We start from the raw sequence: 22,500 nt of genomic DNA, 5'->3' as shown, positions 1-22,500 counted from the left end.
GTATATATATAGCCTATTTCAGTATAGTTCAAACCGTCATAAAACCGTATTGTGAGACCCTCATCTAGTGGTTATTTTTGCTGAAGGAAGGAACTAAGTGGTCTCATATTTAAGGGAGACCTGTCTGTCTGTCTATGCATACTGTGTTTTTGCATGCATGTGTCTGGAGGAAATATCTGAAGATCAGCTTTTTTCACTACTTTTGCTCGGCACTATTATACAAAGAAGTATAAAATACGGAGAAATGTGGCGATACAAGGTTTCTGCACAACAGCAACAAAATGAAAATACCCTGAAATATGGAAAGAGCAAAGAGGGGGGGTTCACACTACAGTTGAATCTGGAGCGTTCATTTAACTCAGAAAGTATAGAAATGGACCTGTAAGGGTTTCACTTGAAGTTAAATTAACACGCTGGATCTTGTAAACCTAGACTGTAGCTTATAGGGGAAGGAAGATATTACAGCTGTAGGTGTGGCTTTTCCAATGACTGCTAGAATACTGCAGACCACACAACACACACACACACACACACACACACACACACACACACACACACACACACACACACACACACACACACACACACACACACACACACACACACACCTCACTCATTGTTGGACTGAAAGACATAAGAACTGACTGAACGTGTGAAAAAAGTCAAAAGGGAAAGTCAAAAGAACAAGCAGTGATATATAAAGAGGTTTTGTTGAGTGGTGATGGCATCCTGTGTGCGTGTGCATGTGTGTGTGTGTGTGTGTGTGTGTGTGTGTGTGTGTATGTGTGCGTGTGCGTGTGCGTGTGCGTGTGTGTGTGTGTGTGTGTTTAGTGATGTCAGGACATGCTCTCCTCTCCGTGCTGTGACAGATAGAATCCTGGGAATGGCCTCGGATTACCGCTGTCGGAGGAGACGACCATGGATGTCAGAGCTATGCGTCAGACTGAGGAATGCTGAGTGTTGCCTGAGCATATTTAGCGTTTGTATGTGTGTGTGTACGTTTGAGTGTGATACAAGACCAATGTTTTGGATTAAGAATGCACTGACTATAATTCTCTGTTGCAACTGTCCTGAGGTGCGTTCAACAAGACATTTTGCTGTATATGTTGATATACTGTAAGCTTTTTTAAATGTAATGCTTGAAATCGGTATGGCGATGTAATGTTTGGCAAACGCAAATCACCACAGCCACCGCGGAGCCCCAATGTCAGACAATGGATGACAGCTCAAATATGATATCAACTGAACACAATGAAACCTTTGGTATAACTTTTCCCCACCAAGAAGTAGTGTTTAAAGTAAACAGTATTTATTGCAAACACTCATGGCATCAAATGTTCTGGAACCTCAGCCTCAAAAAGCTATGACACTGGGGTCCTTTTATATAAAAAGACTTCAATACACAGAAGATGAGTAAAGCTATTTACAATCTGAACAGAGGAAGTCCATTCAATACTATGAACAATGGCACGTTAAATCAGTGATTCTGAACCTTTTCATCTCTCGCACCCCAATCTACACTGTAAAATCCTCAGTTAATTTAAAGTTACAGCCCCGTAAAGGTATAATTTGGTTCCTCACTATCAGTTATTTTTATGGTACTTAACAGACCTCCTAGAACCCCTTCAAATTCCCCTGGGTTAAACCACAAATTCTAACACCGCCACCTTCTAAAACCATAATCTATTAATTAAGAAATCCATACTAAATGCCTGGAGAATCGTTTTTCAGTATCGTGACAAATACAATTGCGATTTAATTTAATTGTATCGATCTTTATCTTACGCCCCCTAACCGCGTAAATGCGTTGACTGTGAGAAAATCCACTTGGCACAGTGTCTGGCCCCATCAGATAGATGAAGGGACAGCGTTACATTAACAGGTATACAGTGTGTGTGGTTTTAGCTTTCTGCCCTCTGGTCTAAAAACAACATGTGGCCTTTAGCTCAGGCTACACGGAGGAAAACTACAGATTGTCTACACAATGGAGTCCACCATCACAGAAAAACACAAGCCTTACAGGTCCTCAATGGTGTCATGTTAACACACACACACACACACACACACACACACACACACACACACACACACACACACACACACACACACACACACACACACACACACACACACACAGGGAGCTAGTCTCCCGTAACACTCAAGCCAGTCACCCTGAACTATCTCGACGATCGGAAAGGAAGAAACTGAGAAAGGGATGGAGAGATGAAGAGAGGGAGAGTATGAGACACACAGAGAGAGAGAGAGAGAGAGAGAGAGAGAGAGGTTACAAAGATTCCTAAATGGGCCCCTAGGCTAGAATGGATCACCACTGAAACATTTTTCACTTGCTTATCCAAACATACACATAGGTGTGCATATATGCACTCGCATGCATGCACGCACGTCTGTGTATGCGCGCGCGCACACACACACACACACACACACACACACACACACACACACACACACACACACACACACACACACACACACACACACACACACACACACACACACACACACACACACACACAGCCACTTATAGCCACACACACAGCTACACAGCCACTTATAGCCAATGTCTTAACCTTGGACACTCAGGGTGTGGAAAATCAAACGGTGTGTGGCCAAATGGCCGCTGGCAGTTAAAGAAGACAGATTTTAAGATGCTATCTTCATGAAAGGAAGGATTACCACCGTGTGTTCATGCCTGTGTGTGTGTGTGTGTGTGTGTGTGTGTGTGTGTGTGTGTGTGTGTGTGTGTGTGTGTGTGTGTGTGTGTGTGTGTGTGTGTGTGTGTGTGTGTGTGTGTGTGTGTGTGTGTGTGTGTGTGTGTGTGTGTGTGTGTGTGTGTGTGTGTTATACATCTCTGTGTGTCTCAGGAGGCCCAGTAGCCTTTGAACATCTGTAAACATTGTGTGTGTGTATGTGCTTGTGACCTATTCTTTAACTCTCTCTTGGTCCAGGCATCATCGCTTACACAGAGTACCTCTTCCTGCTCTGCATCCTGACAAGTGAGTCCAATCCAGCTCTCCACTGTTACCTTATTCCCTTAATCCAACAATAACCTACATTTTCACTTTGTTAGATTACCCAGAATTGTGGATTTGAGACTCGATTCAATTTTTTTGTGACTTAACCCATTAAGACCTGAAGCCGATTCTATATGTCTCCTAAATCCCAACACTATTCTGAAAAACGCATGTTTCTATATCAGTGGTGCTCAATCTTTTTCATGTCAAGGACCCCCAAAATTATATGTATTTGGCCGCGGAACCCCAGCAAAATATTTTGTTCCAGGGACCCCCAAAGGCAACGATTTGAGTTAAAAATGTTCGCTTTAAAAATATATATATTCAAAGATTTGCACACATTTTCACGATTTTTCAAAAATAGCAGAGTAAAATAATGCTTTTTAGCTCAAATCTAAAAATGACACAGTTCCAGGTCTTAATGGGTTAAAATACCCGACACTTGACTTAGACCTGCATGTCCATGACTTGGATTTGATGTGGATGATGTTTTGCATTATTTCCCCCAATGTTCATGCGAGATGCCTTCGCTGGTATATTTCATAATACCACAATCAACTACACATGTTTGGAACTTTTGAGTCATGACCTGACTCTGTCTTGGCCTGAACACAATGACATGAGATGTTTGCCTGAGACATGCCCTTCAAGACTTGTGACTTACATGAAACTCAAAGGTTAAGACTTGAGACTTGCATAGCAAGAACTCTGTGATGACCTATGTCAAGGTCTAAGGGAGAGGCCGCACCTCTCATAACTTGGATGCAATACTTTATACTGAAGAATTTAGTATTGCTTTGGAGTTATGAGTCCGCAGAATCTCCCGTTAGATCTTGCTGTCCTGATAGCCAGCACCTCACTAGTACAAGTGTGTGTTTCTACTTTCCTACTTCAACAGTGTTTAAAATCTCCGCAAGTGGGTTTTCATACTGTACTGTAATTAAAAGGATATGGAAAAAAGAAAAAAAAATGCTATGCTTTGGGAAATGATCAACCTTTTCACATTGCATATCTGTTAACTATCACTCACAGTATATTTCACATTACCGTAGTCTGGTCCTTTAAGTTCACATTTAATGCTCACACACAGTCTGTGTGTTGTTCGTTGTGTTGTCTAGAGCCTCACGCCGGTTTTAAGATCGCTTTCAACATGTTTGATGCTGACGGCAACCAGATGGTGGACAAGAGGGAGTTCCTGGTGGTGAGTTACTGCTACTGCATCTTTTTTACCCCTTTTTCTCGTCAATTTAGTCGTTATGCCAATTGATTCCTCCCCACACACATTTGTGTGTTGTCACTGCTGTCGTATCCTACTGATTCACCTGCTAGTGAGGAGCACCCACCGGGAGGACGTAGAGCCTTCGTCCTACTCCTCCCGTCCAACACTCCCTGTTGACAGGTGCCGTCTCCGTAGGAATTAATGCAGTTACAAATATCACCCTCCCTGTCCGGCTTCCCTCCCCGAACACGGCCAATTGTGTAGACCCTTGACAAAGCCGGATGCACCACGGTGGATTCAGACGCACAGCCTCCGCGGTGGGGGGACTGCTCATACGTCCGACGGCCCATTATTCCGACTACGTGGCTTCCACGTGCGGTTAGGGTTAAGGTTAGGGTTTGGTATAGGGTTAGTAACCGTCGGAATAATGAGCCGTCGGCATATTGAAGCGGACCCCGCGGTGGTGGGCAGGCACTTTACCACTGTGCCACCCGAGCGCAGTGGTAAAGTGCCTGCTATAGTGCGCTCAAGTGCGCTATAGTATTGACAACCTGTCTGTGTCTCTCCCATTCTCGGTCTTCCTGTCTGTCTGTGTTTGCAACTGTCTGTCTTCCGTCTATGTCACTATAGCTGCAGGAGATCTTCCGTAAGAAAAATGAGAAGAAAGGGCGAAAAGGAGATGCTGACAAATCTGCCCAGCTGGTAAGAACGTAAGAGGATGGCGTGCGTGCGTGCGTGCGTGCGTGTGTGTGTGCGTGTGTATACTTGCATGTGTTAAGTTCCCTTAAATACAGTCAAACAGCCCAAGATTACCAGGTGTGGCTATAGAGCACCGAAGTCTGACGTCACTGCCAGTAGAGGGCGCTGTTCCGCGGGTTCACGGCTTTATTTTTTGTGTTGAAATCCCCATTTGGAAATCTTACATCACGTCATATAAGAACTGTGTTCCAAACATAAACACACCACCCTGGCGTTTTTGTCAGGGGGGTGGCTCTGCATCGTTTATGATATTCATTCATATTTTATACAGCCTGTTTCTGGCGAAAATGGAATTAATTCTGCCTTAAAAGTCTTAAGAACTTCTACTTCCGGGTCTGAAATCACTGTCCCCACTGCAGCCGCTTTCATTGGAAATGTAGTCTTTGGGTTGTTTGACTCGTTTCTAGTGTTTATATTGTGTTAGTCTTTGGGTAAATGTGTACATTTACACCTTCAGTCGATGCCTCATTTCCATATGAGTAAAAACGCCATGGTGGTGTGTTTATTTTTGGAACACAGTTCTTATACGAAGCGATCTAAGATTCCCCAATGAGGTTATCAATACAAAAAGTAAAGCTACGAACCTGCGAAAAGCGCCCTCTACTGGCAGTGAATTCAGGACTTCGGTGCTCTATTGTCTTTGAGGTAACCGAGGATCCAAGATAAAACATACAACAGATGCACACAGGTGTACAAGGAATGTTTCTGTAAATCCAGTGCCCTATACAAAATGATATGTATAGTTTCCAGCTTACTTGTGAGCATAAGTCGAGTGATAAGGAGATTTTTTCTTTGATTCTTAACTCATTGACTGCCATTGATGTATTTTGATGCATGCTGGTGCTTTCAGTGTTCACGCTAGAGGGCGGTCTTTGCCAACCTATGAGTGATCCTAGAACTCCCAAAGAAGTGTACACCCGGATATAATGTGATCACAACAAACCCATCCCCGTCCGATCTATTTTTAAAGGATTTAGAAAAAATAATTTCTATTTTTTTCTGCGTCTTTGGCGAGAACAAGCTATATTCAACAGCCAATAACTAAAGAACGGAGGGTCGCAGTGACACGCTTTTTCCCCCCGATGGGAGCAAAGACACTCCTCCGTCTTTTGCGACACTCAGTGTGTCGATCGTCCTGTAGTGAAATAAGGGCAAGGGCTGATTTATTTACTCCGGGCAGTCAATGAGTTGAGAGTAGAGTTAGAGATTAGAGAACCTGCTCTCCCTCCGAGTGCTCTAGCACTCAGCTCCTATTTCAGGACGGGAAGACATGTCACAGCCTTTCTACCCTCGCTGAATGCTTAATCCACACCAGCAGCAGAAAGCAAATGTCCAGAATCACACTAAATGGGCATGTCTGAGGTATGAGTGACATCCTTGTAAATAAGCTACTTGTGGTGCAGCGAGAGCGCCGCTGCTCCGAACAGCTCGAGCCAGTACAGCACCTGGCAGTAGAGCTCACAGGCAGGGAGGAGAATATGAAGGTAGATACAGTATGTTGCAAATTTCGAGAGCTTGTGAAATTGATTTGAGCACTTGTACAATGTGACCTACACACCTGTACTTTGAAAATTTGAACCTGTAACCTGTAATCCACACATGTAATCAAAGTCACAAAGCCACACAAAGAAGAAAAAAAGTAAAGTCACAGAAAAAATATTCGCACATGTGTAGATCGGCAGTTGCACATTTGTAATCCAACATTTACACATGTATATCATTTTCTGATTGATTGTCTATGAATCTACAAGCTCAATTGAATTTTGCAACATATCTACCTTCATAGTAGAAGTGCAGACTCTCCATGCTCGTCTCTGGTAGCGTGTTTGTAAACGACCTATGCATTTAAGGTAATTTTAGACCATGCAGTTGCTCAATTTCACAGCTACAACTGCTAGTTTAAAACTTAGTCATCAATAGTTGCTACTTCCATTGTCTGTTTCTGTCCATTCTAAAGTGGTGTCAAGTTTGTACGCCTAGGCCACGCCTACTCAAACTAAAGTGTACTTGTGGTTGGCTGCTGCTCTGTCTCACCTTGAACTTTTCTTAACCTTGCCAATCCACTTTTTGCTGAGTCCACCTCCTGTCATAGTGGAGGAAGCGGAGGTTGCTCCTTGCCATAGACGTAACCTTGCTGCTTTCTTAGAACGCGGAAGCAAAATACCACTGCTGATTCAGCATTATCCTGTGACCGCGTATGCCCCCGCTATCTAGGACATAACAATCCATCCACTTCCCCCAACTCCCCCTTCTCAAAAGTCCCAAAACTAGAGGTGTTTATTAGTTCAGCTGCATTTGGTGTTTTCAATGCCCTCTGGTGGACAAACCTGTGGACAGAGACATTCAGATGAGAAGGTCTATCCGATGTGAGACAAATTATTATCATATAACACATCTCAAAGTGTATAATCCTGTTTATCACATACCCAGACTTTATTTGCCCTTGCTAAGGTGAGTGATAAAAGGACCAAGTGGGTGATATTTGATATTTATCACCCCGATAAGTGATAACCCCAAGGGCTAATGTGGCAGCAGCAGTAGCTGACCAATTGCCACTGCGCAACTGTCACCAATGAGTGACCTGGCTATGGAAGGAACTCAGCATGTCAAACATGGCCACCATAGTTGCAGCGTTGTGACTAAATAATGCTAATGTGATAAATAAATGATTGCCTAGCCATGTTATCTGTATGCTATGTAGTAATACTCAAGAGACAAATTGTTACTATTGTGTTTATGACAGTGATTTGCCTACATTTTACAGCTTGTATTTATTAAAAGCGCAGCATCACTTGTAAGCTAACAGGTTGCGCCAACTTGAGCTTCTTGAAGACACCTTTTTTTCAAACCAGTATATTTCAGTAAAACTATGGGTTGAGTGGAATATTCAAGCCTTACCAGTGCCTTAGAACTGTGAAAGACTTTTCAGGAAGTGTGTGATACTGTTTAAGAACATAATGGAAGTGCCCAAGCTAAACTGGCCATTAGTGTAGTTACACTTGACAATGTTTATAGTGCATGCAGCAAGTACTGTATAATTATGATTGTTTATTGATATTGTATCCTGTTGTTCCCAATCAGATTTCGCCCCTACTGTTCCATCATACGTATTGTATACAGTACATGCGAGAATGTTATTTCCGATGCATTTGCAAGTGTAACGTGGCCCAGGAACACATCTTGTGTCACTTTTAAGCACAAGTCAAAGATGAGATTCTCATCTTAGTGTTCAAATATGTTTTATGTCACTTACGTGACATAAAATGTGTGCGTGTTGGCCCAAACTCACACCTGCAGATGTGTTGAATAATGACACTTCTGTCCTTCCGTTGAGTGTCCACACAGCCAGCCTCTTTCCTCCGCATGCACTAACATTTATTTTACCTTCTCTCCTCCTCCTCCTCCTCCTCCTCCTCTTCCTTCTGTGACTGCATGCTGTGTGATCCCCCTCTCTCTTCCTCGTGTGTTTTTCTCTGTGTGTGCTAGACTATGCAGCTCTATGGATATCAGGTTGCCCCCATGAACAGCGTATGTATCCACCTGTCTGACCTCTTAGTGTAACTGTCCCGTGAACAGCGTATGTATCCACAAGTCTGACCTCTCAGTGTAATGCTGCGTTCACACTGACAGATACAAAGATATACAGTCTACCATTCGTTTTCGATGGAAGCCGGCGACATGAAGATACAAAGATACATCCGAAGTTTGTAGCTGCTACAAAAGAAACAACAGCTACAAAGCTAAAAATAAGTTGAGCTGGCTTCAACTTCAGATACAAAGCTACAAAACGACAGATATGCTGTGTGGCTTTGTAGCTTTTGTATCTGCCAGTGTGAACGCAGTATTAACTGTCCTCTGTTCAGTAGTCGAGGGGGCACAGTAACATCCGGAGTGTTCATTTAACTTTGAAAGTGTAAGTGTGACCCTTATGGGTTCATTTGCGACTCCAGATTTTGCTGTGTGTGTGCGTGTGTGTGTTTGGGTGGAGGGAGGGATGCAGACTGGGAGATGTGTGAGGTTGCTGCCTTCGTCATCCTACAGTATGTATTGCAACTTTAAGACCTCTGTTAGCTAGGTGGATCCTTCTATCTCTCTGACACATTACAAAGCTCACGTGACAGGCCACCCTCATGACAATCTGTTGTTCACTGTTTGGTAGAGAGAGAGAGAGAGGGGGGGGGTATGGAGGTATGGAGATGTCAGGTGGTTTTTGAATCCTCTCATCTTAATGCCCTTTCTGAGTATTTCTTTTTTCCTTACAATCCAATATAGATTTTTGCAGTCTACTGAGTAGATTACTGCAGTTCATCTCTATGTGGCATAGTTTTTCATCAGCCAACCTCATATGTGATGGAATGTTTTGGATGGATAGATGGATGGATGGAATGGAAGTATGTACAGTATGGGATGGATGGATGGATGGATGAATGGATCGATATAGTGATCGAGATTTTAAGCCTGTTCAGTTTACTAGTAAAGTCAAAAGACACTCCAACTAGTTAGCTAGTGTGAATTTTGGCTAACACTAGTTAAAGGTAGGGTAAGTGATTTTCTTTGATTAAAATAATTGTTAAATAGCTCTATATTATGCTAGTACTCATTTCTATACAGTGATTGTATTAAACAGAAAATGCATTTTCGGGTCAGGATACCAATTTTCTCCAATCAGGATAGAGAACTCAGACAGGATACAGATTAAAGAATGAAATTGGAAGTGATGACACAAATAAAGGACCAGACAAAATTGGAACTGGAACACTATAAAAATTAAGCTGATAAATGGGTACTCTCTCCTGATTGGCAGAAATGTTGCAACCCACCTGAACATGTATTTTCTGTTGATTGAAGAGGTGGAGAAACGGGGAGACCCCAGTTACTGAACAAAAACTCTATATAGCAATGATTAATATCAAAATATAGTGCTTTAACCTTAACAAAAAGGTTTTTGTTTTAACCCAAAAATATGACTTACCCTACCTTTAACTAGTGTAGCAACGGCGTCTGATATCAAGGATATGTAATAAATGTCCAAATGGCTTACCATAGATATGACGATCGATCAATGGACGTATCAAAGTATGGATGAAATGGACTGGATGGATGGATGGATGGATGGGTAGATGGATAAATGTCTATCAGGATAGCTGAGTGATTAATTGAGGAATGATGGTTGAAGGAAGGCTGAATAAACAGAGGGATGGGATGGGAGAGTTAATGGATTTAAGGGGTCAGAGATGAACTCTTAGAAAAAAGGGTGATCTGATTTAAAATGACATGACACCCTCTATGGCTCTAAACAGAATCCGCCATGGGACATTTAAAGCATTTTAGGGTGTGTGTGTGTGTGTGTGTGTGTGTGTGTGTGTGTGTGTGTGTGTGCGCGCGCGCGCGCGATATGGAAGTTGCCATTAGGTTATTGTTAACACAAAGAATGAACTGCAGCGGCTTGCAAACGCACAGAGAAACAGTCCTTTTGTCCAAGCTCCTGCACATTATCCTGATGAGGAAAGCAAACAGTGGAGTCATGTCAGAAGCAAGCTGCACTTGTCCACTAATTCAGTAGAGCATCCATTATGTAGCTAGCTCGCATTTCATTTGCCAAATGATCAATAACTTTGAGTAATTTCCTCAGGAAACAAATTCTAAAATCTATTGATCTAAAATAGAAGCCTACCACATTTGCATAACACTTTTTCAATCCGCTTTCTGTAGTTAGAGGATTAAAACTTACAAGTCCTCATTTTGGAGGAAAATGTTTGGTTGGTTTACAGTGGGAGACACTTTAAACATGTTGTGGCAATGGTAATGAAGAATGTTTGTCTTGTTTGGGGAGCTCATGTGTAGGGTTGTGTGGCTCCATACACATGCTCTGTGAATAGAATCACCTCCGTTGCACAGGCCATTGTAACTTAGATCAAAAGACAGCCATCCACTTTGGCAGTGTTTGGACAATGAACTATTCTCTCACTTAGCCACACATGCATGCTCATGCACACACATGCACACAAGCAGACAGTGTCAGTTCTAATGGATAGCTGCATTGTCTCTTATGATGTTAAAATGGCTGCTGTTGTATACTCCCCTGAGAGTAAGACTTGGTGGGTGGTCAGCGGCACCATGGTTGGCTCTTAAAGGTAAAATCCACTCAAAAACACATATCGTATTACTCTGATTTTAGACAGGTCCGCCTTTATTACAGTCTTTCAGCGCTAGAAATAAGAGAAGCACTAATGCATCCAAAATGATAAGGAAAATATGAATTAGATAAATATATGAAATATACTTTTGTGAATTGAAAATTGAAAATATTTTGACAGGTTTTTATACATATTGTTTGACAATATGTATAAAATTCAACATGTAACAACATGTAAATTAATGTGGAAATTATTATTGCTTTAGCTCCTCTTCCTTAAAAGCGTAAAAATAATATGTCATGAACAATATGCAAACATCACCCTGAGACATGGGTGAAATATTATTACAAAATTAAATATCTACAGGTTGATTCTCCCACTTAAAGACATTTGTGGCATGAAATGAAAGCACATTCTACATTCATATTAAACGTATTAGTCACAAAGGGCTTGACTTTGAATATAGTTAATTTGAGAGAAGACAAATCATTGAAATCTTGACCGAAGGATTGCAAGTAGGAAAACACTTTCCAAAATGGAGATATGGCGTTATTTGCCAAGTCATTTGTAGCGTTTACTAAAACCATTTTGAAGCACCAGAACAGATGTGCATTGCCACATGTGACAATACAATGACCAGTTCGCACAATCAGAGCGTTTCACGGTCAATTAGAAGTATACCGTTCTGTGAATCACATGATACTTGACACTTTCTGAACTGGTTGACCAGGCAGTGACTTGATCCTAACCCCTAACCACTCCTACAGGTGCAAAAAAAAGACAGTCAGGAGGTTGTGGCATCATGGAGTTACTGGGACGTTGTGAGGCGAGGGGCCAGTCAAGCCCTGTTTTCTGACCTGGCGGAGGTACACAGTCTCACCTGTCCGCTGACCCTACCCCCCTCCTCTCATCATTTCATCCCTCTTTCTATCCCTCTCCTTGACCAACCGCTTGGTACCTCTACAACCAGTAGATCTGGAGGTACATGGCAACACACTCACTCCCACCTTCCTGCCCTCTTTTTTATTTTTTAACAGTCTCTCGTTCACCCCATGACTCTATCTATCTATCTATCTATCTATCTGTCTATCTGTCTATCTATCTATAGCTACCTAACTACTTACCTACCTACCTAAATGTACAAAAGGTACTACTGAATCCCCACCCTTCCATTCCATTCCTTTCCATTCAATGTATTTACCTGTCCTCAGGAACCCGCCGTCCTTCCTTACAGGGTGGCAAACACTTCAAGATTTCTTTAAAATATTTGCACAAAGCGGCTTGGCATATTGGAATGCAAGAGAAGACCTTGGACAGAAACTTTAAATGTAGGATTTCAGTCCAGCCTTCTAGATTTGAGGGGACGGCTTTGCTGGGACTGAATTTAGGTGAAATGTTGAAGTCTGTTTCCACCCTTATGTACCTGTGCCTCAGTAACTCCAAATGAATAAATATCAGCATACTCTACTGTATTTCTTCATGATATTTGATCAAGCACATGTTCTCCATCATACAGTATTTATGTCATTATTTTACGTTTAAAAGTATTTGATCTTTGTTCTGTTGATCTGTTTTTATAGCAATGGTAGTGACATTACAGTATGCTGTAGGTGCAAATTGGACGTTACATACAGTATTCAACTGTCCATGTTATAATAACCGGCCCGTTTCTCTTTGTTGTGTTACCTTTCCTTTGTTGTTTGGCCTCTTCAATATGCTTTTGTCAGTGTACTGTATGTGTGGCTTGTTGTGGCTAGTGTTGTACCTTTGGTGTTTAATGGCAAGAATCCTCCTCAACGTCCACCAAAACACTAACTCATACCGTGAAATGACTGATTGCTGAACATGAAAATAGGATCTTTTAAGCAACGTAGTACACACATTTCCTCCAACTATCTGTAATCACTCTCACATCCCCTCATGGAGCACAATTTAAACTCACCCTTGCATTCTAAAAGTGTATAATACTTGAAAGACATTTTTGAAAATTATAAAAAAGGGAGACTTGTCTGGTTAAAGCTAGTAGCTAGTAAATTATGGCCAAATAGCATTTGGAATTTACGCAAAAAAGACAAAATAATTTTTACTGTTGCTGGCCTGGCACTCTAGGTGCCAATTGAACGACTATAGCTCCAGGGTACTACTACTGGTAATGATTAATAACGAGTGAAGCTAATATGCTGCTAGCAGGCTAGCTACATACCGGTAATAACAGACTCCGCACTCTAGTGGCAGGCTAGCAGCTAATGGCAGCGGAAGCTAAGGTGGAGATAATGATAGTGGAAGGTAATGTACCTGACCTTGTATTTACACTGAGGAGCCTTTCATCAACAAGTAGACGGACAGAAAAGACAAACCAGACACAGGAGATGGGGGGAGCAGGGGGCTAAGAACAGCAAAGCAAGGAATGCACAATATAGAAAACGAAAGATTAGGAAAGAAGACAACTGGGGGCAGGGGAGGCTTTGGCAAGAACGTTTAGTGTGACATCTTGCTTACATCATTTTTGTCAAGCAAAATCCATCATGAAACATGAATTAAGCAAGGGTCAGATGACAAAAAGACAGGAGGGAAGAAGAGAGGGCATGCTATGGGAAATCAGGGGGGAGGAGGAAGGACACTGGGGAGAAGAAGTGAAGAGGAGGGCACATTTAAGGGAAAGAAAGAGGTAACAAGTCCTATTTAAAGAAGGGGAGGGGAAGGATGTGTTTACTCAACAGATTAGTCACCGTTTATACCTCTCTGTTTTTGTCTGGTGAAGGAGGGACTGAGTGACTGACAGGCTGTGTGAAAGAGAAAAGGAGGGAGGGATGGAGTGGTAGAGAGATTGAATCAACCATTACCTCACTGTGTTTGTCAGGTGCAGGGAGGTACTGACTGGCAATGTGGAGAAATGTGGAGAGAGGACATTTTAGTAGTGTTTTCTGATTGGTATAGGACAGCGATTCCCAACCTGTGGGCCGGGGCCCACTGGTGGGCCGTGAGGATATTGCACGTGGGCCTCTAAATAATTGGCAAAACACAAAGATTTTATTGATAATATAACAAACAAAAATGCATGTAAAGAAAAGTCATGGTATTTTTGTTTTCATTGTGATACTGATAAATAGGAATTTTAAGTAATGCTACATTATTTCTATGGCTGCCGTGTTAAGTGGTCAGATGGGTGGGTCGCGAACGCTTTCAAGATTTTCAAGTGGGCCCTGGACCAGAAAAGGTTGGGAACCCATGGGCTATTCGGAAAGATAACGTGACGTCACACCATTGAAAGTAATGGCGGCAAACCTCACAAGATTGTTGTGAGGCGTTTGAACTCAGTGGATGAGGGCCGCCATGTTGTGACCTTCTTCATAGGAGAGTGAAAGCTAAGAGTAGATAGAGAGAAGGAGGTAGCAAGGGACAAATACATGGGATAGAAAAAGAGAGAATATGGGACATGGGGTTTTAGGGTATGCGAGTTAGGCTTTTAGCCCTTGTACTGTAGGTGTGACTGAATGTCAGTCTGACTGATGACTAAATACTTATTTCCTTCCAAGTATTACTCAGAAACTCAGGGGTTGGGGGGCATTTAGTATTTACATCAGTAATTACTGTTTTTACCTCCAGCTAACATAAAAGCGTAGCCATTGTGTCAGTCAGTCACTCGGGCACACACACACACACACACACACACACACACACACACACACACACACACACACACATATACAGTACACACCAGGTGTTGGCTCGTGCCTTGGGGGCGTGGTAATGATTACGTAGTCATGGTAATGATGAGCTCACCGTGATACCGCTACTGAGCTTCCAGGAACCACACGCTTGTTTGTTTATGACACGAGTTCAGGAGTTAAGCATTTAGAATTAAGGGCCGTCCACACCAGCACTGATAACTACAATAATAATTGTAACGATAATAATGTGAGCATTCACACTGTGGATGATAACGTTCTGTAAACATGTTGAACGAGAGTTTTGTGTGCCCGGTAAATTCGGACGGATATTAATTGACTCAGTGTTTCTATGGTTCATCATATTGCTCTGAAAGTGATTCCAATTTTATCGTTCGCCACTGTCGGACTCGTTGTTCATTTCAGTTGTGGTGTGTGGACTCCCCCCTCTGTTTCAGTTTGTACCATTTTGTAAATGACATATTTATAGTTATTGTTCTTGGTGTGGACAACCCTTAAGGTGTCAGACACATGGTTACTGTGACTGGTGACCAGCAACAGCATGAATATCCTCAGTTCACTTTTGTTCTGAAACATGATTGTTGCTTCCTGGAACTGCTTTAATTGGGTCAATCTATGGCATTGAGTTGTGCTTTCAAATCAAAGCAAGGGAAGGAAGATGTTTATAGGCATCACTCCATCATTCATAAGCAAAGTCTTCAACCTTCTTCAGGTTATCCACCTCCATCCAAGATGGACATCATGGTCACCTGTGACCTGCCTCAGTGAATCTAGGCTAGGCCCTTTAAGTGCCTGGTACACTGCCACCTCAAGGGTATCACATAGCCTCACTACAATTTGCTTATTGTTCAAAATGGATAGAGGAGTTTACATTAGTATGGAATAAGAGAGGGAAGGAGAGAGGGAGGTGAAAACAGAGGAGGAAGGAAATATACAGAACAGAAAGACACAAAGGTGACTAGATTTTGTCTGAAGAGCTCATGTGTCATACAGACATCAGTAGATATGTTTATTTTTGTACCATTTGTCCCTTTTCAGACATTTAATTACAAGACACTGAAATGAATCAGAAAGTCTGAGTTAAATCTTCATTTATCCAAATGAAAGACTTGTCTTGAAAGGCAAGGCAGTGGCATGAAACACCTGTGATGAAACAGCTGAAGCGTAGGCTTTTATGACATCATTCTTAATTTGTTGCTAATCAAAACATTTAATCACAAGATGCACATGTGACTCAGAAGCAACCAGGAAAGCTGTCTTTCGTACAGCTGTCTGCGTATGGTCTCCTACTTCAGTGGTTCTCAGACTTTGTCATGTCAAGAACCCCCAAATTAATATGTACCCCCATCTGAAAATATTCGTGCCATGTGGACCCCATACAAGATCTCTTGTTAAATTGTTCCCAAAATATTCCAAAATGTCAAATTTTTCAAGATTCTTTGAAAATAGCAGGTGTATAGGCTGTAAGCTCACATAGCCAATGTACAGTATATAGAGTTTTGTGTGGCTCTTGGAATGTACTCTTATCCATAGCCAGGGTGGCATATGGTTGTTAGTGGTTAGCACTGTTGCCTCACAGAAAGAGGGTCCTGGGTTTGAGCCTGACTGGGACCTTTCTTTGTGGACTCCTGGCACTGGTCTGGAGCTGTTCCCCGGGCAATGCTCACTGGCTGACCATAGCCAGTGAGCAGCTCCTAATAGTGAGGATGGGTTAAAGGGATAGTTCACCCAAAAACATTATTTTTTTCTATCGATTAGTCACCCCATGGAGATTTCAATTCATGGATATTTTTTTGTTTTTGTTGCATTCCTAAGCCAATAATTTGATGACCAGCGGACCGGTAGGCAGCGGTTCCGGTAGGAGACACAAAGGAGATTCTTTGTGTCTCTTACTGAAACCGCTGCTGGTCAAGTTATTGGCTTAGGAATGCGACAAAAACAAAAAAACATCCATGAATTCAAGTCTCCATAATTGATAGAAAAAAAGTCATTTTGAGGGTGAACTATCCCTTTAAAAGCAGAGGAGGAATTTACTCACAGGGATCAATAAAGTATAATATCACCACAATTACCGCAATGTATTCTTGTAGAGCCAGATATCTCCACCTAGCTCCGCCGTGGAGATCTCTGAAAGTCTGGCTACACTCTGATCTCTGAAAGTCTGGCTACTGTTCAACAAATACATTTGTTGAACAGTATATAGTAGTAACCATGGTTAAAGGCCCCCCTACCCACACCTCCTACCCTACTAACCTGCAGTAGTTGAGTTCCCTAATCTGAAACCCCAACTTGATTTTGTAAAGTAATCCCAAAGGTTTATCTAATAATGTAATAATTAGTATAATGTATTACTAAGTCTACTGAGTTTACCTTACATTCCAAGGACTTGAGGAGATGTTGGTACTTGAAATTATCTTTCTAACCTTTTGCTATGTATAATTTTGAGGCATTTCTTTTTTATCATGCTCTGACCCCAACATTAGGTCGTTAGCCAAACTCTTTATTTATTCAATTATTATTATTTCTTATTAATCTGTCTTCTCACTGCAGCGCCATTTTATTTATTTGCTCATTTCTCTTCTTTGCAATTGATTCCAAACATGCACACCTAAATGACAACATCTGCTTAGGGACAGCCATCTTTGTGGTTTTTCAAATGGAACAAGCCTGATATTTCTTACTTTCTTCTCCTGCAAACGTTTTTATCACCTTGTATGACATTTTCCTCCTCTCCCACATTGGACTGTAGGAATTTAACCTGCAGGTAGAACCACATGATGGCATTGTGTTGGTGATGTTGATGTTATTATGATGATGACGATGATGATGATGATGGGGATGCAAAATAACATAACTGCTCTACCTTCTGAAAAGGACATGAGATTTCATCCTAATCTGATGTCTGCATACCTTGGCATGGCACTCGATTGGCAGGGAGAGAGAGAAGAAAGTTGCCTTTTTTTTGTCATGTCACTGGCGCTGTCTTCCTACCCTGGCACTGGCTGGGTATTTTAACAGAACCGCTATAAAAGCACACATTTATGCATATCCATGAACTCAAAGTTATGGATTCATGGGATACAAATGCAGTAGAAATGTATTCCTACTGCATGATCACTGGTTCCTACTGGTGCTGTGACAACCACACATTATTATTATTATAAATTAATACTTTTTGCACACTTTAAAAATATATTTGTCAACCTGGCATCCCTATTACGGGGATGTTATTATAGGCGACACATGTACACATGAGTACAGTTTAAACAAAGTAAAATCCGGAGTGTAAATTTACCTCAACTCAATGTTCCTTCTCTTTTCTAGAATTTGTATTCCCTCAGTGAGATTAACCACTTTCATCCTATTTTTGCACATGCTCTTAGGTGACTCCCGCCCCCCCCCCCACGGTTTATCACACATTTTAAAAGAAACAAGCTCACAACACACCGTGATGCGATGCGACACCTTGTGAGTTTGTAGATCGGCTATTTTCAAATAGCCAGTGTATAAAATGGGGCTTAAGTGGTTAAGAGAGTGTTAAACAACAGCTTACAAAGCTTGAGCAAACAGAACAAACAACAGAGCCTCCTGAAAGAGTTTCCAAATGGCCACAAGATCACTTTACTAAACACACACACACACACACACACACACACACACACACACACACACACACACACACACACACACACACACACACACACACACACACACACACACAATGTAGAGGAGGAAGAGAGGATAGGAATGAGAAAGGGGTTACATAAACAGAGAGAGGTGAGCTCTGAGAAAAGTAGACTGAGAGATTGAACCAAAAAGAAAGAAAACAGAGTTCCAATTAAGGCGTCACCTGAGATTCTGTTCCGTTGATGGAAAAAGGTGTAATCGACTCACATTCTCTGCATTTCTGCTGTGGGTTTTTTGCCGCTGTTTGCTGTTTGAGGTTTTGTCGATGTTTGTTGATGTGGCTTTTGCTGATCAGAAATGCATGATATGTGGTGAATTTAACACTTGTCTGTCTCAGCTTAGTGTGTATCTGTGCCATTGCTGCACTACTCATATCCTCTTTCCCTCATCTGTCTCTAATTCCTATACTCCGCTAGATGAGATATTCTTTCTTTCTGATGTCGCTTGACAAAATAACTGATTTCCAACTGAAAAACGTGTTGCATCATGTTTTCAGTTGAACATCAGTAATTTTCGTTATTTCTTTCTCTGTGTTTCCTTTCTCTTTTGCCTCTGCCTCTCTCTCTGTCTTTCATCTTCCGTCTGTGCTTCAGTGTCTATAGGCATGTCTCTGTGCGTTCAGTTGTTGTACTGTATGTCTGTGTGTTGACTCTCTTTGTGCACATCTGTCTGTTATACCTCCTGTATCCGTACCACACTAGTCTGGTGTTCACTCTGCTGCCGCAGCACTCCCAACAACACCAGTCTGCGCAGCATGGAGAGACATCTCTGAGAGATTATCATCATAATCAATTAATCATATAACAGATCCAAAGATCTGGTCTAAGTTAAAACTCATTCTAAAAAGTTGTCCCAAAGTAGTTTTATGTACATTTGTTAAGGGCGGAATTGATTAATCTAATTAGTAGTTTGCAGAAGGCCAAGAAAGGTGATTTTTTTTAGTTATTTTCTGGACATCTCTTCTTTGATTGGGAGATGAGCAGCTGACGACTCAAGAACCAAGTGTCCACTGGAAATAGGGGAGTAATCATAAAACATCCCATTGGGTGTACAGTAAGAAGCTATTGGCCAAATTAATAGTTTGTGACTTTCCAGATGATGATCTAAGTTAAATTCCACTGCTGCCTAGACTGGTACCGTTGATGTCACAATGGCCACTGACTGTTAATCCGAGCTGACCGGTTGACTCTTTGATCGACAGCTTGCCGTTGCCGTCCTCGATGCACATTCTGCACACGTGCGATTGATAAATCTGCTTCCTGGCTGGCTTGGCACGTGACTGCCATGATGGATTGATCATGTATTCCTCCCAGTCACTACAATCACTGTGCTTGCTACCTACCTGTCAGTTTCTGATTGTCTCTCTCTGTCTCTTCCTCCTCACGATTCAATGTTATGACCAATCCCAGCGTGCAGATGAGAACATGATGATTGACACCACCCTATTGGTCCACTTCTTTGGGAAGAAAGGGAAGGCAGAGCTCACCTTTGATGACTTCTACAGGTACTTTTGGCCGTCATTATAATGTGTGATCCTTTTTTTTCAGGGCCGCAGTTTGATGCATTAGGCCACCGACCCAATTGACTACAAAATGTGTATCTTTCTGACCCCAATCAACACTTTAAAATCCTCTGTGTTCATTTAACCCGTAAGTGTCCATTTGGTCATCTCTGGACCCCACGTTGAGAACCAGTGGAATAGATGATACAATGTCTGCCTCAGTCAATCTCAGTCAGTACCGTTAAAATGGAACTAAACGGCATGGTTTTCCTAATTGGCTGTTCCAGAGCCCAAGCTACTGTATATTGGTTATAGCTCAGGCCAGGATCCAACAACTTAGAACTAACATTTCTGGACCTGAATCACTAGACAGCACTACCTAATACCCAAATAAAAATTTCAGCTGCGGAAAAAAAAACACAAAAATACCATGAATGCTGAAAACACATCCTTAGTTTGTGTTTTGCAGATCTATGTCAACTAAATTATTTATCATTCATTCTTCTCTATTAGGTTCATGGATAACCTCCAGACAGAAGTGTTGGAAATAGAGTTTCTAACCTATTCTAAAGGAATGACCACCATCAGCGAGGAGGACTTTGCCAGGATCCTCCTGCGTTTCACCAATGTGGAGAACATCAACGCCTACCTGGAGAATGTCCGCCAGTGCATACCGGATGAGAAGGTATACATGCACAAATGTATAATGCACAAGTACACTGTCTGGGGTGCTCATGTGGTGCAGGGGTTAAGTCTAGGGGTTCAGATCCACTGCAGTGAATCCGGCTTGGCCGAGCATCTATACCAACACAATTGGGGGTGTGAGTGGGGGGGGGGGGGGGGGCCTGGCGGGGAGAGTGCAGTGGCGACTCCTACAGGCTCGGGTGGGGGGCTGTTGAATGGGAGAAGTAGGACGGAGGTAAAGCTCTTCACGAGTCCCCCGAAGTGACAATCATATTAGATTGCATGTTATCACCTCAGTGAAGAAGGAATCCATTATCTTTTCTACAATTATCTATTACCACTCTTAGTTTGATCCTTCTCAACACTGCACAAATAGTTCAGAGTAAAGTACAGAATAATGGCAAATGTCTATGGTCCTCAGTGTTAATTGATCCATTTGTAATTCCGGTTAACCAAATAATCTCAGAGTTAAATTAACATGCATGTGCAGATTTGAACAGGATGACAAGGTTCAGCCTTACAGCATGGTGAGGAAGCGACATCCCCTCTCCTAACCCTCACCATTCATCCACTTATCCCCTCTATACTGTTCCAGTTCCCGTAACCCCCCCATCCCCATCCCCATCCCTACAGCCCCTAGCCATCTCCAGTGTCAGGTGTTCCCCACCACTGGCTCTGCCCCAGGCTGTTGTGGCTCTCTACACCTCAACGCTCCACTGAACACACTCACACACACACACACACACACACACACACACACACACACACACACACACACACACACACACACACACACACACACACACACACACACACACACACACACACACACACACACACACACACACACACACACACACACACACACACACACACACAGGAATTCATCCAAATGTTGTCACCAATGCTGTCCACAAACGCAAATTCAGGCAAATACCTGCATATGAATGTATACACTCAAATGAATTTACACACAAACAAGGAATATCTCTCTGCCTCTGTCTTTTTTTACACACACTTATGCAGACACACAAATACACTCAACTCCTGCACCAGGAGCTGCGAATGTGTTCAATTTGAGCTGCCTCGTAAAGTACTGCCTGATTTTTGGGAGACAAGCTGAAGAGTGCAGCATTCTTTACATGTGTATTTGCTAAAGTAGATACAGCTCAACACGTGTACCAACTGTAGAATCACACTGACTGAAAATAATGGCACGACTTAAAGTCGAGATAAAATGTTGCCTGTTCCCATCGCTGCTGAGGATAACATCCATCCCTATTTTCTCAATAATGTTACTAAAACCTTTAAATATATATGTATTTAAATAATTAAATAATAATTGTGAACAATTGTTCTCATTAACCACTTAAGCCCTGTATACTTGCTTCTACAATGATAGCAAAAATAGCCGATCTAAAAACATCTGCTAAGTCAGCCTACTGTAAGTTAGTCAGAGAGGGGGAAATGACTGAGTAAAGTCTAATTTAAACTTTGTCGCATAATGGTGTCGCTTGCCGAAAATAGGGCATTAACGCGAGTCGCTACACATCAGATTGTTAGCTTGAAAAACAGTTATTTTCTGCAAACGATACCATTGTGCGACAAAGCATGAATTAGGCTTAATGCTCTCCTCTCTTTCGACAGCTACCATCAAGGAGCCTTTTAGTAAGGTATGTAACCCACACTTGGTCTAGTGTAACTTCTCAACGGCCAACACTATCAAGTTCTAGATGATAATATTATTTGTAAGTGTATGAATTGAAAGTAGGGTGGTGTTGAAGAGAAGAGT

General features: G+C 42.0%; 1 protein-coding gene across 5 annotated transcripts in view; it reads left to right on the top strand.

Annotated features, from left to right (window-relative positions):
* Nucleotides 1–22,500, top strand: part of LOC311060530 (calcium uptake protein 3, mitochondrial-like) — a gene marked incomplete at its 3' end in the record, with an annotated part of 48,748 nt that overhangs the window by 19,085 nt on the left and 7,163 nt on the right. For 2 of the 5 annotated variants that reach the window (XM_084078759.1, XM_084078760.1), the window contains exons 5-11: nt 2,967–3,014; nt 4,151–4,233; nt 4,882–4,953; nt 8,497–8,538; nt 11,915–12,013; nt 19,933–20,027; nt 20,538–20,709. In XM_084078759.1, the coding sequence (XP_083934885.1) occupies nt 2,967–3,014; nt 4,151–4,233; nt 4,882–4,953; nt 8,497–8,538; nt 11,915–12,013; nt 19,933–20,027; nt 20,538–20,709 (611 nt within the window). The remainder of the gene's footprint in view (nt 1–2,966; nt 3,015–4,150; nt 4,234–4,881; nt 4,954–8,496; nt 8,539–11,914; nt 12,014–19,932; nt 20,028–20,537; nt 20,710–22,500) is intronic. The other 3 variants (XM_084078762.1, XM_084078763.1, XM_084078761.1) reach the window with 2 other exon arrangements.

This window comes from Gymnoscopelus microlampas (genome assembly GCF_963454915.1).
Source record: "Gymnoscopelus microlampas genome assembly, chromosome: 2".
NCBI classification, from domain to species: domain Eukaryota; kingdom Metazoa; phylum Chordata; class Actinopteri; order Myctophiformes; family Myctophidae; genus Gymnoscopelus; species Gymnoscopelus microlampas.
The sequence above is the reverse complement of the archived record's forward strand: the minus strand, read 5'-3'. Positions and strand labels throughout refer to the sequence as shown.